We start from the raw sequence: 14,315 nt of genomic DNA, 5'->3' as shown, positions 1-14,315 counted from the left end.
TCCATAACAAAACCATGAAACTGGCTTTTAAAAAAACACAAACACACATACGCATCAGCCCTGATTATTAAACCGTAGTGTCAGTCAGAGTCAGAGAGAATACCTTTGGCAAAACAAACACTGATCAGTCTCCTATGTCTGTGTGCAATCTGGATTAACTGTTTCTCTGTGCCACGGAATTGCTTTATCTTGTGTGATATATATAAAAAAAAAGATAAAGAGAGAATTCCATGGCTAACTTGGCAAGGCAAGATCTATCAAGGCAATTTGGTTGGTGCCATTGATCAATTCTGCCATACAAAGGCAAACTACATATTTTGTCAAAATTGTGTTTAGACTTGAAATGGTCTTCATAACACCTCCTTTATCTTCAGACAAATCCTTATGGTTCATATTTATCCCGTTTTAGAGATATTGCTCTTGTCAAATTTGCACTAACTACAATGCCCAACCGAATGCTAACACTTTGAAGACATTTTTCTGAGTTTCAATGTAGGTATAGCCACTGCACTTCGCCTTTGCAGGCCAGAATTGGTTGGTACAACTGTTCAATACCTGATACACAAACTTATGTCTGGGCATCACAATGGTATTATAATGGTAGGGATTATAATCTCCCCTACTTTCTACATACACCCCAATGCATCAACACAGACTTACTGACATCCGCTGAAATAATCCTGAGAAAACTGTTGTTCCATGTCACAACATTGGCTTTTGTTCGATAACACATCGTTTTGGCATTTATTAAATTGTTCATTTGGAAGAAGGCCTAAAGTCAAGGTCTGTTCCCGGCAGTACAGTTGAAGTCCTGAAGATCAGTCATGCTCAGTCCAAGGAGGAAATCAAATTTTCCTTTGAGCAGGTGAAGTCTGTTACTCTGCAAGCCCCTCCTCAAAGCTTCCCAGAGCCACTTCTAAAGGGGCAAAGTGTACAGGAAAAGTCTACAGCCCAACCCTGAGGGAAGATGGAGAGAGGGGAGGAAGACTAGCTGGAGCTGGGACTGGGGCTAGGGCGTGAGCTGGGGCTGGGGATGGGACCAAAGGCTATGGCTGGGACCAGGGACCAGGGCTGGGATTGGTGTTGGGGTTGTGAATGAAACCAAGGGCTGGGGCTGGAGCTGGGGCTGGGGCTGGGGCTAGGACAAGGGGCTGGGGCTAGGACAAGGGGCTGGGGCTGGGACCAGGGGTTGTGGATGAAACCAAGGGTTAGGGACTGGGACTGGGGCTGGGGCTGGGACCAGGGGTTGGGGCTGGGACTGGGGCTGGGGCTGGGGCTGGGGTTGTGGATGGAACCAAGGGCTAGGGCTGAGGCTGGTTAGCAGGCAAGGGTCGCTAGTTGGGGGGGCTGCCGTTGCTGGGGCTGGGGTTGTCCATGGTGGCCAGCAGGTGGGTGAGCTTGGCCCTCTGAGCCGGGGTGATGTGCTGGCTCATGTGGATAATGCAGTCCATGGCAACCTCTGGGTTAGCCTGCACAAGACTGAGGAAGGAGAGAGGAGGAGGAGAGAGGAGGAAGAGATGGGACGAGGAGAGATGAGAAAGAGAGGAAAGGAGAGGGTAGGTGGAGGAGCAGAGAAGGTAGAAAAAAGGAGAGAGGAGAGGAAGGAAAAGCAGAGCACAGAGGGGACAGAGGAGGAGGAGAGGAAGAGATAAGTGGAGGAGGACACGGTTACCGGTACTCACTATGTCGGTATTTTAAAATCATTAGTCATAAAGACTCTAGCGTTGGTGCACTAGTTTCTCATTTATTTCACTAGATCAGTCTTCAGTCTTTGAGGGTGTTGCAGTAATTGAGCAAATGACCAAAGTAAAAAAAAAAAACCCAACAAAATAAATATTCATTAGATGCAGCCAGAGACCCTACTCTGTAACTGCTGTTTTACCTGCGTATGTGTTTGAGTGCGTAGTCCCTCTTGAGGTACTTGATGTTCTCCCTGATGGCTGAGCGCGTGCCCTCCTCCTTAGCCAGATGCTTCTCCAGCCACTCCACGACCGCCTGGTTGTTATCCCACAGGTAGGCCTGCAATAACATAGCGCAGGTAACGCACATTGCTTTATTGTGGACGATACGTCAATAAGACTGAGCTTTTAAATTCCAAATGGTAACACACTTAACTCTCAACACATCACTTAATCATTTAAATCATTTACAATACATAAACATTAAGACTGACATCCACAGACAAGCCTACAACAGGTACCAACAACACCTAAAAGAAAGGAAACTTCATCAAGGTACTCAAAAAAAGTGTCCAAGCTATGAAAACGCTGATGACTGCTTGAGCTACCAGCTGCCTGTCTGCTTTTCAGGTACCAACATCTCGTTCCAGAGCATCAGACTGAATTTATCATCATCAGAGTGCAAGAGATTAGTTGTGCTCAAGCCATAGCCAGCACAGGTGTGAGGCAGGAAAACTTGATCAAAGATGAAAGTTAAATAAACACTGCACACTGTTCTTTTATCTTATTCTATTTCTCGGGAGTGAACAACGCGTTTAGCCCAGTGCTAACCCATCACTGGGTTTGCTTGAGAGAAAAAAGCGAATCACGATTCAGGAGGTAGCGATTCGATTCGATTCGATTCTATGCGATCCGATCCGATCCTATTCAACTGTACAATTCATTGCAATGCATTACATTTCGACTGAAAGCAAAGCAAATGTTTAATCAGTCATGATGAGGCAATACAAGTAGTCAGATACTGAGCAACAATTTATTGGCTGTTTTCTGTATCAGTCTGTATCAGTCTTGCAATGTTTTGAAGTGCTTTTATTTAATTTAACATTCATTTGCTCCCGAAATATCCATGGAAGTAATTGAAACTTTTAAAAAATGCCGGATCGATTCTGGAACTTGCCGGATCGATTCTGGATCGTCCATGCCCCGCATCGATTCGGATCGCCGAATCGATCATTGTTGACACCACTAGAACCCAATACATTCAAGTTTGACCGTCTCGTCTCACCTTGACGGTGCCCTCGGTCTCCACAAACCAGCGTCGCAGCATGGACTGGATGTGTCCGTCGCTGAGATCCCCGTTGGCCGCCAGGACCTCGGCCTTGGCCATCTCCTCCAGCAGGAGGCGCCGCAAGCGCCAGTAGAAGAAGGAGCGTGCACTCTTCCACTCCAGGATGTCCTGCACAACACAGGTCAACACATGAAGAGATCAGATGCAAAACCCCCTAACTCCATTTCTGAAGACCTGCACTTCTATATTTTTAGAGAACCCAGTTGTTGGTTTGGTTTACATTCATGTACTTGATAATACATATAAATAGTTATATTACATAAATACAATTTTAAAATATGCAATTTTGATAGCTTTGTATTAAATAAAAATGAATTAAGATTATTTTCTGAAAAGGCACTTAGGGGTTTTTTGCATCTGAACCCTTCACATAGTGTTCAAATTGTTTTTAAATAAGTTTGTTAGAAGTAAATTTAGAGGCTAGCAGTCTTATTAAACAAGCAACAGTAGAAGGAGCATGCAGTCTTCCATTCCATGATGTCTGGCAGCAGCAAATGCACATAAAAAAATGGTTTAAAGTTTAACACATTTTGAACGCCACTTCACAATAAATAGCAACGCTATTATTCAAGCAACAGTAGAAGAAGGAGGGCATAGTCTTCCCTTCCAAGATGTCCTGCAGCACACAGGTCAACAACAACACTTTCAATCACACTCTTTCAAAATTAATCTTATTACAGTATTTAACCTGTAGAAGGACCTTTGGTTTCCTGGGTTCTCTGAGGAACCTCTGGGTTCTTCCAAGAACCAATTCGTCCCATATGGGTTCCTCTGAGAACTTTCAAGTTCCAAAGAGAACTTCAATGGTGTTCCTTCACTGTGGCAATCTAAAGGTTTGTTGGGAGCATTATATTTCAACAGTGTAGTTTTGCTGCTCTACTCACAGTGACAGATTTAATGCATGGGAGTTTAGTGCATCAGATACACTAAATAGCGGCCTTCAAAAACTTTTACTCATCATATTCTCTCTTAGAAGGATGACGAACAAAGGATACCCAATTGATTCAGATAAGAGCACGCGTGTAAAGTGAACACTGTGTTGAGGGAGTGATTATAAATTTCCTTCTGGATGAATTAATAAAGTTTACTTTACTGTAGTTTAGCTGTTTTACTCACAGTAATGGCCCCCTTCTCCTGCATCCTGCCTGGTGTGTCGTGGAGGTCTACAAACTGCACTGCCACCTGGTGGTAGATGGGTAGCAGGTACTCCTCTCTGGCCCTCCGCCTGGCCTCCAGGTCCCTCTGACCAGACTCCGACAGCTCTGGGGATGCTGAACACAGGAGGCCAGAGTGAGTGAGAGAGAGAGAGAGAGAGAGAGAGAGAGAGAGAGAGAGAGAGAGACAGAGAGAGAGAGAGTGCATGCTTTAGTGTGCTGACAGTAACTCAATTATTTATTTATTTCATTTCTAAAGTATACTTTTGTGATACACTGAGAGAGAATATCCCCCAGGAGTACCTCATTTGGCAGTTAATCATAGTTTGTCAAGAAAACAGGAAATAAATAAATAAATAAATATATATATATATCCAGATACTGTATATTTTCTTCCAATGATATTTTCGCTTTGCGCTTTCTGCTCATAAACAAACAATGTCTTTTCTTACTAAGCTTCTCTGAGAGGTCAGCGTACACACGATCGATCCTGCGCATTGTCTTCAAGAGGTCTTTCCTCCGGAACTTAATCTCCACCGTCCCTTCAGCTTCCAGCACCCCACCCCTACAGAGAGAGACAGAGAGACAGAGAGAGAGAGAGAGAGAGAGAGAGAGAGAGAGAGAGAGAGAGAGAGAGAGAGAGCGAGCGCTTTAGTGTGCTGACAGTAAGAGTAGTAGCTAAATTATTTATTCGTAATTCATAATAGAGATGCATTGGCATGGGTATTTCTTCAAAAAAAAAGGTTGAGAACCACTGGTATAGATTAAGCCCAGCAAAATACACATATGTAGATTTAGATATTCCCATAGCCCCTTTCCCACTCTCAATAGAAAAATATATGTTAGTTGTGTTGTTGTTTTGATTCCAACCTGCTCTCCCTGTCTGCATAGAGCTCCATGCAGAGCGGGTTGATGGTGGGGTCGATGACGACCCATGATCCCCCTCTCAGCTCGGCGTGTGGCGGGATGTAGACCAGCACCGGCTGCCGGAACTCTCGCAGGGCGTCCACTATATAGGCACCGAACTTCAGCACCTGGTCATACATGTCTGACAAAACACAAGAAAGAAGAAAAATTGAGTGCGATCCATTCCCTACTACTAGATTACTTCAGAGACGCACCAACAAGACGGAAGAGCGCGGTGTGTGAAAGATAACCTTGACAAAACACAAATGAAATCAAATGAAATAACATGAGAATGTTAATGAGTCAAAAACAAAATATAAAGAATTGCTTCTGCTGAGGATCACAAGGGCATCCACTACGTAGGCAGCAAACAATTGGATGAACATGTTTTATGAGAACGGATTTTTTTTTGTGCCATTGTGCCACTGTGTGTGTGTGTGTGTGTGTGTGTGTGTGTGTGTGTGTGTGTGTGTGTGTGTGTGTGTGTGTGTGTGTGTGTGTGTGTGTGTGCGTGTGTGTGTGTTTTGTGTACACTTTCCTGAATGCAGTATGATGTCATCAAGCAATCCCCTCTTCTTAGGGTTCCGGAATAGATTATGGCTTATTATGGCTTACACTGAGTGCGTTCATATGCAGTTCAGTATCCCGAATGTGAGGCATATTCCGGTAATGATCAAATTCGGGATAAGGTGTTTATATGAGCACAGAATGTTATATCCCAGTCTACATTCTTGGCCGTTATACAATTCTCTCCAAATGCGTGTAGCCTGGATACCAGCAACAGTGTTCTATGGGAAGCCCCTGTATTCGGGATAAGGTGAGCACATGCGTCAGTATCCCGGCTTCTTTCGGAATACTCCACCTAGCATATCCCGATTTCTCAGCATCCCGAATAAGGGCTTATTCGGGATACTGAAGTGTTTATATGCTCAAACGCAAATTCGGGATACTTAATATCCCGATCATATTCGGGATACTGAACTGCATGTATACGCACTCACTGTTGCATCAAAAAAAAAAAAATCCCTAACAACTGCATATTGTGTGTGTGTGTGTGTCTGTGTGTGTGTGTGCGCGCGCGTGCGTGTGTGCGCATGTGTATGTGTATATCTATTGGCCTTTTCAAAATCTATTTTAAGCACAGTCGCTTCCTAAAATAAACCTGAAACCTAAAATACAGTTCTAAATCAGTTCCTTTTCGGTCCCCCTGATCTTCACTTCCAGTGTATCTAATTACAGCATTATATAGGACTGTCCTGTAATGGTGAAAGCGAGACTGGAACAACTGCATGATGCCTACAAGAAGCGACACCTGCTGGGGGTGTAAACTTTTTCGGTTCATGCTGAAACCCTGGGACTGGTCACAATACCTCTTAAGACAGGCATTCACTCATCTTGTGCCAGTTGCACCAACAGGTTAATACGCTTGGTTTCAAGGAAACCTCTGCCTATCTCAAGTTTTTGGAGGACTGTAGAGAAACTGGAACAGCTGCATGTTATATATGAGAAGTGACAGACTGATGCAAAGAATGATGCAGTCTATGGTGAAACCCACATGACATGATTTACTCTCGAGACACTGATGCCCAGAGGACTTAACGATGAGTTTAATTTGAACATTAGGTTATAGTTTAATCCCCATCATAAATAACACATTGATGTAGCCCATGTTTAGGTGTACATGCCACAGGCCCATCTCCATTTTCTCTCTTACTGTTGCTGTTAATTAATTATTTTTTTCCTCCCCCAAACTCTCTCACTAACGCGCAAGTGCGCTCTCACTCTATCTCTCTCTATCTTTGGTGCGCGTAAATCGCGCTCCTATTCCAGGTATTGGCCAGACTGGAGACTGACAGGTCTGACAGCTGCCTAGCGCACCGACAGAGCGCTCCACTCTTGTGAATGACCGACGTCATTCAGGAATGGGACACGATTGGTCCAACACCACAAACCGAACTATTTTAAACTAAGCTTGTAACCATTTGTTTGTTTGAATTGCTTGAAGAAGGTCAGTAGACCGAAACGTTGCATTAAACCATGCAAATGTGAACAGTGTGCGGGAGCTTTCTTTGATCGAAACCCACATGCCAATCAGGAACAGGGTCCACATATCAGCCACCAATACCTATACATGCCTAACTGTCTTTATAAGTGACAAGAGTAAAGCAAAATCCATCATTTGTTAGGCCTGAATTCATTTCATTGCCAACAAGCCTTTACTCTTGCTATAGTTACAATAAGGACCTAGTAGGCCCTTGAATTAGTCACTTAGGTGCTGGTTACACATGGACATGGATATTTTTAAGTGCAAATATGTTTTTTGCCGTTTATGTGTAAATGTGACGTGGATAAAAATAAAAACCATTGTGACAGATGTGTTTTAGCCCCCTTAATGGTATATTTTTAAAACTAGCGTTTTGAAATGCATATTCTAAAACTATGCTTACATGTCAACGAGAGGTCAAAACCAATAACCAACCATATCGTTTACTACCCAAATATCTAAATGCATCTTACCCTTCATTCCTCCAGAGAAACCCCTCCAGTTGGCGAAGACCATGAGGGGCAGGCGCTCGCGGCCGAAGTCCTTAATGGCCTGGGCCGTCTTAAAGGCAGAGTCAGGAAACCACACCTGCCCCGCCTGCTGGATCACCTAGCGGCAAAACCACAAAGCATTATTAACAGATTCTTTTCATTATGTTTTTAATTCTTTTACCTAGTTAGTCATCATGTTAACAGTATGTACAGATACACAGCAAGTATACGATACATATTGGAGAAAATGTTTATCCCTTATAGGCAGGAGCTAAGAGATGGACTAAGCTAAGCACTCATCGCTTTGGATTCTTTGCCTTGTTTCCTTTGTGACTCTGTGGTCCTGGACAGTGAGCATCAAAAGAGGCTAGAGGCACTCAGCACTTACTTTAGCTTCCGAGTCCAGGTTAGCAGGGTCGGCTGGGATGGCTAGCTCCACTGTTCGCGTCTCCACCGCAATGACACCCAGAGGGATTCCTCCCAACCTGTGCAATATCACAATGGATATAGTAGCCGAAGTAAACACTGACTAATTATTGCCACAAGGCTCTGCAAAATCCCACAAAAAGTTTCAAAAGGCTAATAATTTGGTATCACACAGTTAATATATACCGTAAGACTGTTACATTAGGCATATTATTTCACAGCAAGTCCAATAAAGCAGCATCTCCCAACCAGGGGCACACTATGGGTACATGAGGGTCAAAGACGTCTTTGTCATTCAGTGTTACGGACACCTTCCGCCGACTGTAACTGCAAAAAAAACCATGATTTTTAAATTGTTTCAAGTGAATGGATGACAGCCGAGGCTTTCATGAATTCCCTGTAACAATAAATAAATAAAAAGAGACATGTTTTTTACAGTTACAGTCAGCAGAAGGCATCCGTTACACTGAATGACAATGCCATTTTGCACGTCTTTGACTAATGAGCATACTAGGGTACTTGGAAAAATGTAAATGTCAGCAAAGGTATGAAGCACCGTCTCATTGGCATAGAGGCAGAGACAAAGAACATGAATTAGTGGGTATTACAAGTTAGTATGACAAAAAGGGGTGCGCCAGACAGAAAAAGTCAGGAAACACTGCAATAAAGGGTCTGTTGTCAAACTTCTAGTGCATATTTTTCACTTCTATTTAGAGCAGTGTCAAACTAACGATTCAACTTAAACCATGACTTCACCAGAGTCAGTGGCTCATGTGGCTCTCTACCCTACTTTGAAGTCCTTTACCGTGATGCACCAGATAGTGAAGAACAGGAGCACGGAGGATACATTTGTTTTCTAGGCGTCTTCATGGTGAGTTAGTGTTTCCTACCTGGCTCTGCCCACCACGACGGTCTGTGCCCAGGAGCTCATGATCTCCATGAAGGAGCCGTGGTCAAAGAAGCCGCTCTCCCACGCCCCCTTCTGGCCTAAACACAATATTGCACAACACAGCACACTGTCAGACTAGAAAACTCATCGACTGATTATAGCGCATATACTACTACTACATGGCATAGAGTGATTAATAAGCCCTTGTCTGAAATATACAACCATTTAAAAAAGACAGTACTATGAGTCTCTTTGCAAATGTTAAACACATTCTACACCTGATATCAGAGCACAACTCATAGCCTTTTAATAAATACTGGTCAATGTCGGAAATGTTCATTGTGAAATGTATACAGTAGCAGGCAGCTGGGAGGATAGGTGTGACTGAGATTCTATTTTGTTGAAATCTTGCACACCTCCTGTGGCCAGGTGCGAAGGAGTGGACACTGGAAACCCTGGGTCACCAACGTTAGAGACAAGAAAACAGCGACGTTTCAATGTTGAATTGTAGGGATGCACCGATATCGATACTGGTATCGGTATCGGCACCCGATACTTGCTCATTATACTCATACTCGTACTCGTCAAACACTTGCCGATACCAGGCACCGATACTGCTATTACACAAAACAATGCAAAATCTTGTCACGTTCTGTGGACTTGAAAGCAGCATGGGAAAAAAGTGCCACCTCATACATTTACTAACATTTAAATCTACATGGAAATGGACAATACAAATATCACAGGTGGAAAAAAACAAGGCCATGCATTTATTTTCATTGTATTTTGGTGGTAAAAGGTATCGGTATCGGTATTCGGTATCGGCAAATACACACATTAATGTACTCGTACTTGTATCGGTTTTCAAAAAAGTGGTATCGGTGCATCCCTATTGAATTGCTTGAAGAAGGTCAATAGACCGCAACATTGTCACCAGTACACGCTGCAAATGTGAACACTTGCTTCTCGGTCACACCTATGTTAGCGCGTTCAGGCCGGCTGAGAACCGTGCTGGAGCCCGTTCCCGCACCTAATCGCGAACCGGCCGTCGTGTTCACGCCACAGATATTTGCGTTCGCGAACCGGAAAGTTGGTTCGCAATGCGAACCGCAAAATACTAGGGCTGAATCTCAAATGGTGCACTTGTGCACTTCAGTGTCCATGTTTCAGTGTGTATGCCGTATTAGTTGCGCACTGAAACATAGTGCCCGAAGTGCACAAGTGCGCCATTTGAGATCCAGCCTAGGTTTTTCTCCCCGAACCGTGACGACAGCGTGCCTGTCAGGTTCATCTGGGTAACGCAGTCACGTGCGGGAAAAGTTCAGAGCCCGGTATGAACACGGGCGGTTCGCAGATAAGCACTTTAGTGCTGAACGTAACTGGTGCGGGCACCGGCTCCAGCTCCGTTCTGGTCGGCCTGAAAGCCCTATGTTAGAGACAACACAGGTTCTCTGAGGGCCTGAAAACAGCTAGAGAGCGGGTATGGGGGTCCACTCACTGGGGTGAGGTCTTCCGCACAGCAGCCAGCGGGGGTCATAGGGTGCCTTGGTGGGCACAAAGTCAATCTCTCTCTCCACAGAGTCAGTCGCAGGCAAGACAGGGGGCATTGATGTCTTGTTCTAAACACACAAAAGGAAGAGTGAATTGTGACTTGCATTCTTCGCTTTGCTGACCTCTTGAACAAGTCGTTCATCATCATCATTCAGTCCTCAGACAATCACAGCTTCCTATACTCCGTTTTTGTTTCTTTCATTCATTTTTCAATACTGGAAAGCCATCTCCCCACTGCGTATATATATTTTTGCGATTAAGAAAACAACACTGAAGGGCCGTACACACACGTCGCTGCTTTTTACTCGCTACTTGCTCACTCGCCTACTTGCCACTCGCTCTGGGTAATTTTGTTTACTGGTCGTCATGGTTCCCGCTGTCCGCGCCAATAACGTCCGTACGAAACAAAATGTACGCTGTTTAACGTTGATCGTGTGCTGTGCACAACCATGCGGTGTACACTGTATTGGATGTATTTTCCTCAACACTTTTAACCAAAGAGTGATGGCGTGCAGAAGTTGGGTGGTCAGAACACAGACCTGTGTTAATACAGGTCTGTGGGTCAGAACACCACAGGGGCAACGTCACCTGTCAATAATCTGTATTCTGCATTCCAATTGGTTACTCGCTTAACTCGCGTCGCTCGAAGATAAAATAAGTTTATCTCGGAACCCGCCCACCTCGCATCGCTTGTACTCTCCTCGCCTACTCGCCAGCGAGACTCGCTGGAACACGTAGGCATTCTATTGACTTCATCCGCTGAGCGAGTAACTAGCAGCGACGTGTGTGTACGGCCCTTTATAGACTTCTACGCTACCTTTTGGCTGTAAACCCCCCAGTTCAGAGCTGATGAACAACAAACCACTGAAATTATCATTCTTTTTTTTAAACCTTTGGCATGTAGGAGAGCCACTGCAGGATGGTGAAGACTCCCTCAAAGTCATCGGGCACGGTGGTGTGGGTCACCCCGTTGTTGTGCATGATGGAGATACCACCCAGCTGGTTGTTGGACGTGTACACCTCACGACCCAACACCTGCACAGAAAAAAAATAAATACATAAAAAACACTTCAATACAATGTTTGACTATTAATCTGTAAGTCATTATTTTTAGATGCGTCCTAGCACCTCTATTAGAGGGTATGTCCGGTTGTCGGTCCGTCTGTCTGTCTGTCTGTCCGTCCGTCTGAAAAGCATTCTTTAAATGGGCCTAAACACGATCTTCGCCGCCATTTTTCGTGTCACTCTCTTCATATTTGTGCTATTGGATGCATCTTTGTTGGCCTGTCGGACTTGTTTGTGATTACCGTATATAGACTGCAACAGTGTCCGTGGCTATGTCTCAAATCACGCACTTTTGTCAGTGCACTGACAGTCAGTGCACACAGTGCACTGAGGTCTTTAGTGCATAGTGTTGTGGAAAAAATTGAGCACTATTCACCGTGCCCTCGCTGGAAGTGATGGCTGAGCATGGCATTGGCTCGCCAAAATATCAGTTGGCTACTGTTTACAATGCAGAGCGTCTGGTGCTTGTTTTTCCATTTTCTTCACCCGAAAGGACAACAATCACACATACAATACTTTGGTTGGCATGAAAAGGTTGGTGTCCCATCAACATTACTTACAGAATTAGGAGACTGTTGACCAAACTCTTCTACTGAACTGAATGCCACATTTCCTTCGTGTCATTGTCAACATGGCCGCCGTTTAGTGCGTGCAGTGTCCATCATTCAAGCACTGCATTTTTCCGCCATTGTTAGGGGATCATCCTGGCACTTTCAGTGCACTGGCTCAACTGAAATTTTCAGCGTGACCGCCCTAGGCACTGAAACAGTGCACAAAGTGCAGAAGTGCGTGAGTTGAGACATAGCCCGTGTGTGTATGCGGTTATGGTGTGTGTGTGTGTGTGTGTGTGTGTGTGTGTGTGTGTGTGTGTGTGTGTGTGTGTGTGTGTGTGTGTGTGTGTGGCCAAACAGACCTTGTTGAGTGCCCCTGCTCCGGTCAGGATGATGTGCGAGTTCTCCACCTGAATCACCCTCTGGCCCAGACGAACCAGGTACGCGCCGATGCCTATTGAGCGACAGGTGACCTGAGGGAAAAATGTACATGAATTGATGCACATAAGCATTAACACACACAAACACACAAAATATGATAAGCAGTCATAGACATAATTAAGTAGCGAAAAGGTGGGCTTTTTTGCGCTCGTTAGAATAGGACAGTGCAAGAGTACACTGGACAGAGAGGGGCAGTGAGATGGGGAAGGGCTGGGAAATTGATGTACTTTTGCACCGAGATAACAAAGACCAGTTCGGTGTGTGTGTGTGTGTGTGTGTGTGTGTGTGTGTGTGTGTGTGTGTGTGTGTGTGTGTGTGTGTGTGTGTGTGTGTGTGTGTGTGTGTGTGTGTACCATGCTAATGGTGATGATTTCCTCATAGGCCTGTGATGACTCGCCAGCGATGGTGCCCGATCCCCGCAGATTCTCCACCCCCAGCCCCTCCTCCTTACCGATGATGTCAGTGATGATGTACCTACAGACCAATCAGGGCAGACCAACATCAGCTTTACACTCGATCAAGAAAAAAATGGGAAAGTTATGAATTACACTTGTGAATGTAATAATGCTATAATGAATAACAATAACAGTTAGAACAAAAAAAGCAGCTTTGGATAAAATTAGAAAGTCACAGATTTTGTCAAGATTTTGTCATGAGTTTGCTTTAACTGATTTTGACAAGTGGGTAGCCATGGCAACACTAGGGGCGTGGAGTGCATCTATGGAAGTGAGGGGGGTGGAGCTTATTTAATGAAATGGAGGGTTCTCTCCAGTGTCCTTACTCCCGTCCTTCCTTCATCACATCACAAGACGTCATTGATGGCAGAACGTTTAATCCAATAGCTCACATTTTCTCATTTGAAACCGGGATGTTGAATGGGAAAAAGTGTCCTCTAAAAGTTGCTGTGGCTAGGCTGACAGCGGGGAAACTTTACCGTTTTCTCCACGGAGGCCAAGGGTCAGCGAAGTGCGAGGTCAGAAGCACAGGTCAAAGACGGGATTTAGGACAATGGACTGTACCCGGAGTGTATCTAAGGAAGTGAGGGGGGTGGAGCTCATCTAAAGAAATCGAATGTAGTGTATATACTTTTGACTTTCAAAATCCCTTTATTGAACCATTGTATGGTCTTTACTAGTGTTTCTCAACGGGGGCGGTACAGCCCCCCCAGGGGACATTGGGGAGGCCTAGGGGGGCGTTGAGAAGGATATAGTTGAGAGGGGGCGGTGCCTAGTCATCACTGAGCGCATTAGTCACTTTAAATTTTGTAATAGTAAGGCGAACCTTGGCAGGCTTACGATGGGGTCAAGGGGGCGTTGTGAGGTATCAGAGAACCACTGGGTAATACGTTCCACAAAAATGGTCAACACCCCCCCCAAACCCCCGCCCACCCACCCTTACCCATTAAAATCAACCCAATGTAGGGCATACCTGTCAACCATCCCTAATTTCCCGGGAAACTAATTTTCACTCATTTCCCGATTTCTTCCCGATTTTACATTTTTCCCGGAAATATCCCAGATTTTTCACATGATCAAAAAACACAGTCAGTCCAGTAATTATACCCACGGCCCTGTCCGACGAGCCACACCCCCTCTTGAAGAGAGAGACACAGGGTCTTGCTTATCAAGCTACCTGCCAGAAGATTGTATGCCAGATGCCATCAAGAATTAAAGTTCCTTGAAAATACGAGCTGTCCCCTCGAGCTCCGTAGCGCTTGTGCGCCCACTCTTTTCCTCAGAAACCGTCAGTTCATGCAACGCATAAAACAGC

At 44.8% G+C, this 14,315-nt stretch overlaps 1 protein-coding gene across 5 annotated transcripts in view; it reads right to left on the bottom strand.

The window, feature by feature from the left end:
- Positions 1-1,260: 1,260 nt before the first annotated feature.
- Positions 1,261-14,315, bottom strand: part of acacb (acetyl-CoA carboxylase beta) — a 61,169-nt gene continuing 48,114 nt past the window's right edge. For all 5 annotated transcript variants that reach the window (XM_063195057.1, XM_063195058.1, XM_063195062.1 and 2 more), the window contains 13 exons: positions 12,899-13,019; positions 12,467-12,577; positions 11,380-11,523; positions 10,436-10,556; positions 8,939-9,035; positions 8,011-8,107; positions 7,605-7,740; positions 5,052-5,229; positions 4,634-4,746; positions 4,144-4,298; positions 2,965-3,135; positions 1,883-2,019; positions 1,261-1,479 (listed from right to left, as the gene is read on the bottom strand). In XM_063195057.1, the coding sequence (XP_063051127.1) occupies positions 1,335-1,479; positions 1,883-2,019; positions 2,965-3,135; positions 4,144-4,298; positions 4,634-4,746; positions 5,052-5,229; positions 7,605-7,740; positions 8,011-8,107; positions 8,939-9,035; positions 10,436-10,556; positions 11,380-11,523; positions 12,467-12,577; positions 12,899-13,019 (1,726 nt within the window). In that variant the 3' untranslated portion in view covers positions 1,261-1,334. The remainder of the gene's footprint in view (positions 1,480-1,882; positions 2,020-2,964; positions 3,136-4,143; positions 4,299-4,633; positions 4,747-5,051; positions 5,230-7,604; positions 7,741-8,010; positions 8,108-8,938; positions 9,036-10,435; positions 10,557-11,379; positions 11,524-12,466; positions 12,578-12,898; positions 13,020-14,315) is intronic.

The sequence above is a fragment of the Engraulis encrasicolus genome, chromosome 3, assembly GCF_034702125.1.
Source record: "Engraulis encrasicolus isolate BLACKSEA-1 chromosome 3, IST_EnEncr_1.0, whole genome shotgun sequence".
Lineage (NCBI taxonomy): Eukaryota > Metazoa > Chordata > Actinopteri > Clupeiformes > Engraulidae > Engraulis > Engraulis encrasicolus.
The sequence above is the reverse complement of the archived record's forward strand: the minus strand, read 5'-3'. Positions and strand labels throughout refer to the sequence as shown.